Raw genomic sequence first — 13,853 nt, forward strand, 5'->3', positions numbered from 1 at the left:
ATCACAGCACAAGAAACACAAATGTTTTGTGGCTGGAAAAAAATTATTATTATTATTATTGCAAGTTCTCTCTGGATTGTTTAACTCTTGAGGGGGATTGGAGAGTGCTTTTTCCAGGCATTTGATAAAAACTGATGATACAGTCAGGAAGGATGAGGAAAAATGGACATGATAAATAATAATAAAACAAATTCCATGCACTCCATTAGACTAAGAAAAAATGCACTGTGATTTCTACAGAATGAAAAAAAGTTCATTACAAATTGGATGCTATAATATAGAACACAAAATTTACTGTGTTGTCACTGAATTAACTGTGTCTAAAAATGGTTATATAAATAACCACACTGTCTCAATAGATGTGTATAACTAAGGCTAGCGTTTTTATGAGTTTGTAGCAAAAATGTTACTACTGGCATCATCTTGCTAGCACTTAATTAATGATGGTCACAGAAGTGAGGTATTCTCTTGCACATACACAGTTTTATGAATGCACATGGCATTCTTCTTACACACGCTGCTTTCAGAGAGGGGAGTTACCAACTGTGAAAACGTATGCAAGCCCTCCTAAAAGTTCCTGATGACTTCAGATCCAAGGAGGTGGTCAGAAAAGTGGGAGCACGATTCAAACTAGAACAGTTGGCGAGAACTGCATCTGAGCATTCTTAAACACGCGTCGCCTCCGCTACTCTTCTGTTTGAGAGATCAATATGAGACGTGTCGGGCGGATTATATTCTGTCAAAAACGTATTACTTCAGTATTATTTCAGTAAACGTATTACGTATTGATACGCCTTATTTGGAAGCATAGCTGGTGATAATGAGACATTGTTCAATTAACAATTTGTCAAAAGATTATCTTTGAACGGTGATAAAGAAAACACAGGATTTGTCGAAAACTGGGAATTTTTCGCGATTTTTGAAACAACAGTTTGCGTCGCAGCCTTAAATTCGTGGTGGATACGTTTGGTTTTCGGGTAATTTAAAGATTTTTAAATTCTGGATAACGACTCAAATATTTTAGTGTTATTGGAATATCATTTAACGTCGACAGTTGTCTCGCCTAAATAATGGACCGCCTGTGGATTTTAGCCTTTGTCTCAATTGCCATTTCGGTCATGCAGATGTGCGACGGTCATTTATCTTACGCAGGTGGTCAGCACGAGGCTGCCACTGTTCGCGTTGTGTTTGAACACTTACAAGCGCGAGCGAGGAGCCCTCGTTCGACCGCGGGTGCAAGCAGGAATGGGTCTTCCGCAAAAAGTCTTCGCAGTCAGCGTCCCCTCAGCTCTGAAAGACTACGGTCGAAGACCCCCGAGCTAAATACTGTGACCGAGGTGACTACTGCTGCCACTGGTAGTACCCTGGGGAACGGAGATAGCAGGGAGCCAAGAGATAGACATGGTAGATCACCCAGACAACTTCACAGGACTCTCCCGTCTCAGAGAGCTCGCAGCGTCACAAAAAAAATCACAAGTGGGCATCAAGAGAATAAATCTACAAACACAAAGCGACTTGTTGGGTAAGCTTCAGTCAGTGATCTTTAGGTACATAGATACCTATATATTACCTTACTGACAATGGATGTACTGAACAACCATGCACAATGATGTGGGTTATCCCCTAATAGATACAACAAATTAACCAGTCAAATCCTTTTTTTCTTGGTCTGTACCTGTTTGGTACCGCTTAACAAGTAGATAAACGTGTACTAAATTTAGTGGAACAGTTTACATTTGAGGGCAATGCTTGCACTAGCCTAAATGTTAACATTAGGCTTTGGGTGATATGATCTATCTGATAAATCATAAAGAATGAATCCTGAGCAGTGGACTGGGACATGCCCTTCACATTAGGAATGTGAACTTGACAGACCTAAAAGAATGTGTGCGTGGGTTTGTTTGCATTGCTCAATTGAAGCAAATACTTATTATTTTTTAGTTCTTGTCCCAAAGGTATCTTCTGTCATAATGAATTACCAGAAAGTGTAACTGCACTGTTATTGTATGAGCTGTTGTCCATACATTCTCATGCTGCCATGTCCATAGCCACAATGAGAGTCATTCAAAACATTTGTGCTCAGTTGAGCTGGATTTCACTTTCACTGTATTCTTATTCTGAATTACTTCTGCATTTGTTTTTGTTATTTAATCCACAGGTATGCAGGAAAATTAAAAAGCTTTTTTGCTGTTACTGGTATTAGTATTTGATGTTAATCCACCAACATTCCTTGAGTATGTGTCTATTGTTTAGGGAAAGTTGTGACCCACATTGAAGCTTTTGTGAGATTATTCATGTTGTATTCCTGGTGATGCACATGAATGTGTGCTTGTGTGTGTGTGTGTGTGTGTGTGTGTGTGTGTGTGTGTGTGTGTGTGTGTGTGTGTGTGTGTGTGTGTGTGTGTGTGTGTGTGTGTGTGTGTGTGTGCGTGCGCGGGTGTCTGTGAGAGAGTGTGTGTGTGAGAGAGAGAGAAAGCAAATGTGAGAGATACAGTGAGAAAAAGAGAAAGAGTAAGAATGTGCATGTCTCTCTCTCTGTGTGTGTGTGTGTGTGTGTGTGTGTGTGTGTGTGTGTGTGTGTGTGTGTGTGTTTGAGCGAATGTGAGAAAGAGACAGAGTGAGGAAGGGAAAGAGAGAGAGACATGCACATTCTTACTCTTTCTTTCCCTGTCTGTGTACGTGTGTGTTTGTTACTGTGGATCCACAGTCTATAGCCATGTGATCCTCCCTTAAAGCCCTGGCACCCATTTGCAGATATAGTTTGTGATCAGAAACACCTGTTTCTGTGATGGCCATCTCTCAATGTTGAAACCACTCAACATTCTTTTTACCATATTTTAACACTAAACAGAGCCATCAGTAGTTTTCATTAAACCTCTCACTTCTCACTAAATGAAGCCTCACATGTTGACCTCGTTTGTTTCATCACATAGACGAAGCATTGTACAGACAAGGGAGAAGTTTATAAAATAATCATGGCATTCTTTTTAAGTTTAGATTGATTTACCAACAAATCTAAATGCCACATTTATGTGTCATATCTGAACAAGAGTTATGGGAACCATCTAATTTATATAGTGAATTCCTGTAAACCCAGTTATGAGTAATACAGGGTCCAACTAGAGTTGGTCGAACATCTGCAGATACTTGTAGGCCATTTGTTTCACAATTCCACCTCTACACAACAGTATCATAAGAATGACATAACATATTGTGATATTTTCTTACTGTGAACAAAATATCGCACTTTAGCTGTAATTAAGACAAATCCTATATGTAACAAAGCATTCAGTTCAGTGTAACATTGTAATAATATAGCCTAATTGAACACAAAATGCCTGAGACATTTTCACATTCTCAGTCCAATTCTGCAGTTTCATGTTTGGTTTCAGGTAACCATTGATTCTGCCATCGAACTCTTCACCCAGTGTGATGAAGACACGTCACAAACTGATTTAATCTGTCCATAAGTTTTTTTGGTTCCAAGTCTCAGTTTATATGTACTTAATAATGCAGCTGTGGATTTACTGACATTAAATTATATATTTATCAATGATATATTTCGAAGCACCAAACTGCTGTTCAGGTATTTCTCTGTTTCTTTCTTTGTCTTTTGTTGCTTTTAATGTTTTAGTTTGTCTTCAGCATAAATCAAACAGTCCCCGTTTGTGTATCAGACTGAGTTTCACTTAGAGTTATGACAAAAGTAAAGCGGGCATAATGAAACAGGTGCTATTAATTATTAGTCAGCGTATTTTTTTTTGCCTTTTCTTATCCTTTAACCATGACTAAATAATCTTTTGATTACTAGTGTGAGCTGGCTTGGATGACAAATCTCTGTTCTCTGACTCACTTATTTCTGCTTCATAGTTTGGCTTGGGAAATGTTAAAAAGGAGCTCACACTCATATTGTATCAGCGAAGCTTTGAGGCGAAGGTCTCCAAGCATATCACTTACATCATTGCAATGCATCATAGGTATCACATATATCATCATGCAGCTAAAATTATTTCTTCTCTAGCCAGGTACCAGTTTACGAAAAAGTGCTACAGTTTTATAGTAAAATTTTATCAAATAAAAATATATTTCCTATACTGCCCAAACTGTAGTTCAAAATGTTAATTCAATCATATAAATGCACAGTTAAATTACAAATAAACACCTCGTGTTATTAGTGTCTTAAACCTTTAACTTAATATGTAGTCAATATTATGAATATGGATATTATGTATTATGAAATCAATCATGTAATATGTATTTTGATAAGAACAGGGATAGTTCTATGTTGATTAAAGTTGATTAATAAGCTGAGGTCAGTTTTAAAGGCTATATAAATTTCAGTACATCATCCCCATTATGTTTACTTATGTTTACACACAACACTAATATCTCAGGTCACGACTCTGACATTTGTATTGTAAAGTCATGCATATATCGTTTCCTGTGCTGTGGGCAGTCAGTTAAGCCATGGAGAGCTGTGTTTGTGGACAAAGATATGCCAGGAATTTAGTTACAGTATTAAACTTGTCATCCTTCATTTAAGAGGAGATTTATGCATGGAACAGGGTGCTTTACATATCCACTGCTGCAGCAGTGTCCCTGAGCATTTCAGATAACCTCAGGATTTATTTTCACATGGTTCCCCATGCATAAAGAGAGGCAGGCTTCATGGAACCACAGCACCAGCTAGAGTTACGCAAGCTGCTTGAAAATGTTATTGAATCAAATACAATTTAAGTGAAATTCTCTGAGGTGTGCCTAACCACATTAGAGCAAGTTTAAACGATAATAGCTCAGTTCATGAAAATCTCTAGGATGCTGTTATGTTATAACTATGTTATGAAGACTGTGCCCTTTATTTTAGGAAGTGTTGAAATACCATCCCATACTGTATGTCATGATCTTAGAAAGCACATACTTTTGTTTTCCTCCTGCAGACCACATGTGTGTGGAGGTCAGCAGTGCTGTTCAGGATGGGCTGTTGCACCTGGGACAAACCGTTGCATGAAACGTAAGTATATTCTCATATTATCTGCAATGTAGTGTCACAGAAGAATACAAGCTAACCTGTTTTTGACAGTTATGTGACTTTGAGTGTATGTTTGTATCTCTCTGACTTTAAATAATCTTTTCAGCTGTATGTAGTGTAAAGAATTTAAGTTTGTACATTGTTATAATTGCAGATTTGGTTATGTATGTTTCTTATCAGAGCTATGAGACTTCTGTTTACCCCAAACATTCTTATGGGTGCCTAAAGCCCCTTGAGGTCCAGCTAATGGTACAGATATGTACAGATTTGAAAGGGGTGAATTCATTTAGATTATACCTTTATGCAACACAACCACCACTATAATTTATCTATAGACCAGAATCTATATGCCCACAGATATATACAACTGCCGGTCTTTTGAAATATTAAACAACTGCATACCCTAGTGTTGTAAAACGCAATGTTACAAACATGTAGTGTGCATGCAAGTGTCCTTTGGTGGGTTCTCTATCATAAGAAGCAGGTCTGTTTTTATGTTTCACACTGTGTTCTTCCTAGGGCATTAATTACCAGCCCTCAGCATCTGGCTTACATAGCTCTTCTGACACAACCTCTTAATTATGGGTGCAGCTCCACATTTTTATTTGACCATGGCAATACTGGATACCTTAATTGCCTGGCAATTAAAAGCTAAAAGGCAGATAATGTAGAAGAAGGGGTGAATAATGTTCTACTTTTTTTGCAAGCTCAATTTGCAACAGAATATTAACTTTCAAGTGTTGCTTCACTTTCCGTTTGTAATTGCCCTTTTGGCTTTTTAAGTTTCCATGGTTTGAGACTAAAAACTACTAGTGTTCTACCATTACTGTTGTACCTCTCCTCAGAATTGTACTATTTCTGATTCACTTCATCAAATAACTATTAGAGTATGGAAAATACTGATCTAGCTGTTCCAAGACTGGATCTGGGAACTCTGGTCCAAAAATATTCATGGGTATTCATTTCATAAAATTAATCGATATTCATTCATCAATATTAATTAAAAAAATCTAACACTGTACATTTGAGTGGCTGTCATTCCTTCTACACAGACCCAGCCTACCAAAACTATACTACTCACAAGCCTCCTGATTGTTCAAAGTACTCTGATTACTATTTACACCTGTGTCTTGTTTTCCCTCTTGTGTTCTCCTATAAAAGCTCTTCTGTTTAGTTAGGCTGTGTTAAGTCTTGTGTACCTTATCTAGTCATCTGTTTCTGAGCTGCTGGCATTGTTATTCATTTTTGCCATTCTGTTTTTTGGACTTTTGCACATCCCCCTGTTTTCTGGCTCCCTTGCCTGCCCCTAATTTGGCTCTAGTAATCCTACTGTCGGCTGCCTGGATTTTGATCTTTGTATTGCTACTGCGTATTTGGATTATCCCTTCCTTCATTAAGTTACATCAGGTCTCCTGTGTGCGATTCCATCTCTGTTCTCTGCACCCTGACTGTGGCATTGCAGTACTGCAAAGGGCTTAAAGAAGCCATCACATGGTATCATTTTAAGGCTTTTCTCTTTATTGATTATTGCCTCTTATGTCATTTTTGTTCATGGATTTGTCTGCTGTGACTAAAAATTAAAGATTTTAGTGAACTTTCTTTACTGGAGTTATTTTTAAGTTGTGTGCATAGTTTATATTTCTTTTACTAAAATGGTGCTTATGGAGTGAACACCTTAAGTATAACTCATGCACACACACACACACACACACACACACACACACACACACACACACACACACTTCAAATATTTACCTTTCACTTAAAGCCTGCATAAATGTGTAGTTTACTTGATTGGTAACTAACTATTGGTAAAATGGCACTTGGTAATTATCTGTTGGTTAAATGGCACTCTATTGCTGCTTGTTCATGAGTTTCAGTGAAGATGAATGCTCAGTACTGTGAAATGCATTTAAGTAGCTCAGGCACTTTCAAGAAGCAGGCAAACAGAAAAAGTAGCACATCCTTTCTAAAGATATTTGCATGAATACATCAACAGATGCTTGGCAGTTTTCTCTCTACATCTGGTTCTCTTTAGTACTTGGCTCTCACCCAGGTGGGACCACACCCTACTCAGCTGACCAAAGTCCCACCCCAAGTCCCATGTCAGGGGTCATTACTAGTTCCAAGCTGCCTGACTTGGAGAGCCTAACACTGGAAATGTTTCTTGTTGTTATATTCACTTATTTTCAACAGACACACACATGAAGTTGTGGGCAGAAGCTACAGTTGTGGTTGGAAGTTTACATGCACTCATCATGGACATGAATGTCATGAAAATATTGGGCTTTCAGTGATTTCCTTGAGCTGTTCTTTTTCTGGGGCAAAATGAGTGTATAGCAGTAATCTTTAAAAGAAAAAAAAGATTTTGGTGCACAAGTTAAATTTTTTAGGGTTGTCTCAAATCAGTATTGTCAAAAATATACATACATTTGATTAAATGTCCTTTAGCAAGTTGAACTTTGAACAGACACTTTTGCTAGCCAACAGCAAGCTTCTGGCAGTGGATATTTGACCACTTTTTTTGGTAATGTTCCACTAAATTGGTTGGTTTCCTGGAATGGACCTGACTTTTAAGCACAATGCACATATTTTTGATAGGGTTCAGGTCAGGACTTCAGCAAGCCATTCCAAAAGCTTAATGTTAGCCTGTTTTATGCATTCCACAGGCAACTTTGATGTGGTTGGGGTCATTGTCCTGCTGGAAGGCCCAATTTTGTTCAGGTTTCAACTGTCTAGCTGATGGTTTGAGGTTATTCTGCAGAAATCTGATATAGTCCATCTTCATTATTCCATCCAATTTGTGCAGTATACCAGTTCCACTGACTGAAGAACAGCCCCAGAATATGATACCACCACCATAATTAACACTTGGTACAGTTCTTGGAGTTGAATGCCTCACCTTTACTCCTTCAAACATGCCTCATGTTATTGTAGCCAAACAACTCAAACTTTGTTTCATCTGACCATAAAACCTTACTCCAGAAGTATGCTTCTTTGTCCATGTGGTGAGCTGCAATCTTTAGTCAATCATGAAGGGGTCCATTTTAGATTAGGGTTTCTTTCTTGGATGGCATCCTCTCAGTACCTGGATAGGAAAACTCTCTTGACTGTCATCAGTGACACTGGTGTGCCAGTAGCTTCCAGTTCATGGCTTTGATGATTCTTGACCATCTGAACCAATTTGCTCTCAGCTGATGACAACGGTTTGGGTCTTCCTCTAGACCTTGGCAAAGTGGCAAGACCTCCCTGTGACTTCATACAGTTGTTTGAATTGATGCTCTTGGAATTTACAGTTGTTTAGAAATAGGTCCAAGAAACCATCCTGACTTGTGTAAATGAGCTCATTAGACTTGCCGATTGTGTTGTGTGTGGGTCACTCCAATAAGTGCTGTCAAACAAACCCTTTTTATGTAGGCACTACTGGCTGTAGCCAACTAACAGGAAATTATGAGGCCCTGGCCTAATTTAAATTAAATTACATTTTGAATCTTTCAGCACAACTGAAACTTATATTCAAATAGGTGCCCAGGTTGGGGCTAGACACTGGATGATCATAATTACTCCTTTTAGATTGTTCAGAAGTTTATGTTTTTCCCTTTTTGTGAGGATGTTTTACTCCATTTGTAATAGTGATAAGCATGTCTGAGGAATGCAAGAGTTTGTTGTTTTCTTCATTTCTTTTCAGTTTACAATATGTATGGTAAATAAATAGCTTCAATATGATTAAATGCCTAAGAATATTGCCTACATGTATTTTGTTTGTTTACTTTCTAGAACTTCAAAACTAAGTTCAAGCCATCTGTTACATTAATTGATCATCATCATCATCCTATTAGTTGTTTCTGTCCAATTAAAATCAGACTAGTCAATTGGCCCTACTTTCAATTCACCAAATTATTTATTTATTATTTATTTTGGTATTTACTTATCAACAACAATAAATAGTCTTAGACGTATCTGCAATATTAACGTGCGTGTGTGTCTCATAGAGCAAGTCTGTTAGATCCTCCCTTATGCTGTGCATAGATTGGACAGATAAATCATGGGTAGTCTGTCTTATTCCAACTAGGCAAACGTCTCCATATCAGTAGAACATGACACTTTCAACAGCTTCACTCCACAGATAACAAATCACTTAACACTTGGTGCTAACGGAATTTTTGGTTTGATAAAATCTTGGACTACACCTCACATATTGGCTAACTTCTTTAAAGTTCTTTGTTTGGCATATGAAGTATATAATATAATTCTATTTCTAATTTGTGTCATTTGTTAAATGATATGTTGGCTAGTAATATTCTGGTTGGAGTCTTTCACAAGTAGTATTAAAGTATATTCTGTCTCATTTTGTGTAATTTCAGCATTTGCTTCCATGTGGTTTTGGAATGCTATTTGGAATGTCAGTTTCTGCTACAGGATTTATTCAATATTAATTTTAATGCTGAGGTGGCCATGTTGTGGCTTATTCTCTTCCTCTTTCCTGGCACCTAATTGTTTTCTCATTATCTGGTTTAGTAACATTATTTGCTGCTCACAAACAGGATGTCTAATTGGCACTAAATGTGTGAAGAATTCCCGCAGTGTATTTTGTGAGGAGGTTGGCAAATTGAGCAAATTTTTTTTTTTTCTTCTTCTGAATACAGCACGCAGAGGAGTTGAGAGTTTAGTTTCTCAGGCGTAGGCTCTGTGCACATGTGAGAAGAAGCATAAATGTACACATGTAAATTTCTAAAATAAATATTACCGATTAACCCCAAAACAGCTGCCAGTGAATCCTGAAAAAACTAGTAACGCAAAGATTAGGTAAGTAGGTAGCGAGTGTGGTACTAGTTAGATCAACCTTAACAATGCAGCTCTTGTATGAGTGATTGCTTGTGCTTAATATAAAAAGGACAGTTTCAGAGTGGACGAGGAGTGAACTTACTCAGGAGGTTTCTAGACTGTGGAGTTACACAGCAACTTTTTTCAAACTTCTGTTTTAGCTTTTGCGTATAATGCAACTTCTGTAAAGAAAATGAAATTAATATCCCAGACAGGCACTATGAAAAAACCTGTGAAACAGCATACCAACTTTAAGCTCTCATTTGGGATTTGTCAAAGTTGTGTAGGTGAGTGAGAGAGAATGAGAGAGAGAAGAGCAAGAAAACGAGGGGTGGGAAGAAAGAAGCAAAGTACATTTTTAACAGTTCCTTTGCACCTCACCATGTGTCTACCAGCTGGATATGCATCAAGCACCGATCTATGAGCACATGAACATTGGTTCCCTGAACAACACTGATGAAGGAGGGCCCACTCTCGCACAGGGATATGAATTACTGATCTTAACATATGCATAGGCTTAGCAATTTTAACACCTTCAATAAAAGCAATTATTTTGTGATCTGGAAGTTTAAAAAATATTGAATATTAGGGCTAAAGTTGGAAATTTCTGAATACTTTGCAGAAGACACTCCCTTTAGATGGGGTGTTTTTTGTAAGGGTATTGAGCTAGGAGTGAGGTAATTTGCTGCACAGACAGTCACGGAGCCCTTTCTGTTCTTTACTAGGCCTGGGTGGGTTAGCATAGGGCTTACACAGTTCACTGCACTGGGACATAACTCTTTCTGACAGACTGGAGAGTTTTATGGGCCATCAGACACAGCCTGAAATTAATACACACTATAGCAAGACACCGTTTTCCCAATGGCTTGTTTTCAGTTAGATAAAAGATTGCTACTTTTTTCCTCTCGCCTCTAACCTATGTATGAGGTGATTATTTGGGTAGTTTCCTCATCATCATTTTATAGATGAATCATAGTTATAGTAATTTTGAGTTACCTACCACATCCAACATTGAATTCTGGCCAGCTTCTCACAAACTAGTCTCTTGTTAAATGTACAGTGGTTTTACTTTTTCAGTGCTGTCAATAAAGGTCAGCTTTATTTTTTTTTAAGTTTCAGAAAGAGACACGTGTTGAATATTCACAAATTAATGTGTTAAACCTCTTGTGATAGCTAAGGTTAACTCATAGTGACTCAGCCTGAAAGCTTCCAAACATGAGTAGAGTGGTCTGATTACCAGCATTTAAACCATGGTTTACCTACAGCAGCTTCCTCCACAGCCAGTCATAATATACATGCATGACTCCCCCTCATTGCCAGATGGAAATCGTTCTTACTGCATGGAGTTCTCCTGAGAGAGCTGCTTCAGAGTTCTGGGTGTAGCACAAAATAGTAAAGCTTACACACCAGACATGGTTGGGTGTAAACTAGGGCAATCCTTTTTTATCAGGTTAGTGTGACTGAAATTATGCAGAGGTAAAAGATTTGGTACCCAGTGTAATGGGTCAGGCATTCTGTATGTTACTTTAATCATATTCTAGCCTTTAAGTAAGAATTAGAGAGTAAGTATATAAAAACTGATAGTATTCTGCAATCAAAGCAATGCTACACTATAATTTTCTATATAAGCAAGTGAAAGTGTCTTCATGTTAGATATGACACATAGCCCCCAGTCATTAAAACTAAACGTTTTATACCCTTTCTGGGCTAATTGCTGTATCTGTTTAGGTTAAACATCTACCACTCAGATTTCATAGTAATTAGGATTTTGAAACAACAGCCATGTATTGTGGGACTTTGCAGATGTCAAACATACAGTTTTCTCCTTAACTCCAGCAGTTTGCTTCAGCGATGAGAAGGAATGGTAGAATTTAATTTATTTATTCAATATGTGCTGACTGCTCTAAATATTGTGTCATTATGTAGCAGGCTGAATAATTTCCAATGTTATTGTTCGTGATGTCAGAAGTGGTGAACATTACAGTGATCAGTATCCTTTAACGAAAGAGGGAGGTCAAATTTACCAGCAGTAAATGTCCATATTTATGAACATTATCTAAGCAACTGTGTCCAGACGCAGACATCGTGATACAACATACATATTGCTGAGACCATTTATCATGATATTTACAGGGCCCAGATGAGGATAGCACTGGGAATGCTTAACTTGTTGACCCTTCCTGAGAGCTGTCTCCCTTCATTAGACTCTTTTAATCTAAAGACACTCTAGTGGAGCTGTTCACTTCACTATAAATATTGCCTTTCTACCTCATATCCCCTCAGATAGGTCTTTTACATTACTCTCTTGTTGAAAGAGTAAGTAGTGTAAATGGGTGAAAAAAATCATGTCAGCAAAACAGTGTGCATTGTGCGTCAATGTGATTTTTCTACTGTGAAAGCAAGCAGCAGCACATTGTAAACAGATATTAAATAATGCTGGCCATCAGAAAGCATGAAGCTAATTCCATTGATTAAAGGGCCCATTACATCTCATTACATCATAAATGACAGGGAATGGAGTCTGAGAAAGTGCATCATGTTCGCTCTTTGGACCACTGCATCTCTGCAGACTGGATATACTGTCTGCACAATAATTACTATGACAGTGACTATGCAAAAAATGCTCCATTCCATCTTCCATCACTAATTTTGTATTTTATACTGGAACATGACATTGTGAAGTGAATGGAATGTGAAGCAATTAGTTTTAGTGATTTGCAAGGCAAATCTGCATGACAGCAATTAATGCAACAGTGTTAGGCAGAGTATAGCAGGAAGACCTACTCCTGAAGCAGTGAGAGCACAGCATATCCACACACAACACCATAGAATGAGTACAGTATTTTTAAGGTCTCCCATTACAGTTGCTTCCATATTTAGTCATAATTAAAGGTAGAGCGCTTTATGGCCATTGTGCTATCTCTCTGTATAAGACATCAAGATTTCTTTTGCTGCAAAAAATATTGGGTTGCACTTTATGTTCTTCAGAGCTAAAATCAACAACTTGACCCACTATTTTTATGACCATGATTGCACTTAGGTTCTTATAAAGACATACAATTGATAAGTCCTGAAAGGAGTTCAGGTAGAACTTTAAAAAAAATGATTCTGTGACTATCTCTTGCTTTCCATTGCAGGGCAACCCTGGACCCTAGTTCATGGGCCACATCACAATAACAGGAAACAGTGACTGATCCAGGCAGTGGAGCATGGAATGCTTCAGCACCATGCCAGAATAGCTGGAGGAAGCGTTTCTGCTTGTAATCTGTTAGTGTCCCTGGCATCTGTGTCAATAGCATTCCTACATTCGTTGACAGAGTGCCGCTGTTTGCTTTAGCCGCCACAGAGCAGAGGCCTGATTTACTGTTTGAGGACAATGCCATAAATTCTGGGTTGCCATCTTCTCCATATAGCCGTGTCAGAAGATGGAGAGCCTTATTTGGTTTGCTTACCATGCTACAGGCCCATGGATGCTGTTAATGTAGTCAGGTGGCCCACTTGCAGGGTGCATGGATTGTTTTTCAGTCAGCTATGACTATGGAGTTACCTCATGCTGGCCGTATGCATAAACAATTGATAAATATTTTTGACCATCAATCACTTATGGGAGAACATATTCTAATTAATATAGCAAACAGGAAATAAATATGCTATAGGTAAAGTATAAGTCTAAATGAAATATTTACTGTTGTTTTTAAATAGGTTTTGAGATATCTGCACTATAAGGGATCTAACCTCTTTCTAATCTCTGTTGACTTTATTTTTTATAAATTTGAGCTTTTTTTTTTTACAATTCTTTACAATTAAAAAAATGTTTTTTGAGAATAAATTTATTTTGAAAATAAATGAGCTGCAAGTCTCGCTAATGTACCTTACATTTAATGTGTGGCAATTTGATTTGAGGGGATGTTGCCTAAGACAAGACAACAAAAAAGCCTTCACCCTATCATCATGCGCTTTCTGGGTTGAGCCCTGATGATACCACAACCACCGGTGAACA

At 37.9% G+C, this 13,853-nt stretch overlaps 1 protein-coding gene across 4 annotated transcripts in view; it reads left to right on the forward strand.

The window, feature by feature from the left end:
* Positions 1–613: 613 nt before the first annotated feature.
* Positions 614–13,853, forward strand: part of LOC113580675 (latent-transforming growth factor beta-binding protein 2) — an 82,712-nt gene continuing 69,472 nt past the window's right edge. For all 4 annotated transcript variants that reach the window (XM_035532707.1, XM_035532710.1, XM_035532708.1 and 1 more), the window contains exons 1-2: positions 614–1,522; positions 4,938–5,011. In XM_035532707.1, coding sequence (XP_035388600.1) covers positions 1,071–1,522; positions 4,938–5,011 — 526 coding nt within the window. In that variant the 5' untranslated portion in view covers positions 614–1,070. The remainder of the gene's footprint in view (positions 1,523–4,937; positions 5,012–13,853) is intronic.

The sequence above is a fragment of the Electrophorus electricus genome, chromosome 13 (genome assembly GCF_013358815.1).
Source record: "Electrophorus electricus isolate fEleEle1 chromosome 13, fEleEle1.pri, whole genome shotgun sequence".
Taxonomy (NCBI): Eukaryota; Metazoa; Chordata; class Actinopteri; order Gymnotiformes; family Gymnotidae; genus Electrophorus; species Electrophorus electricus.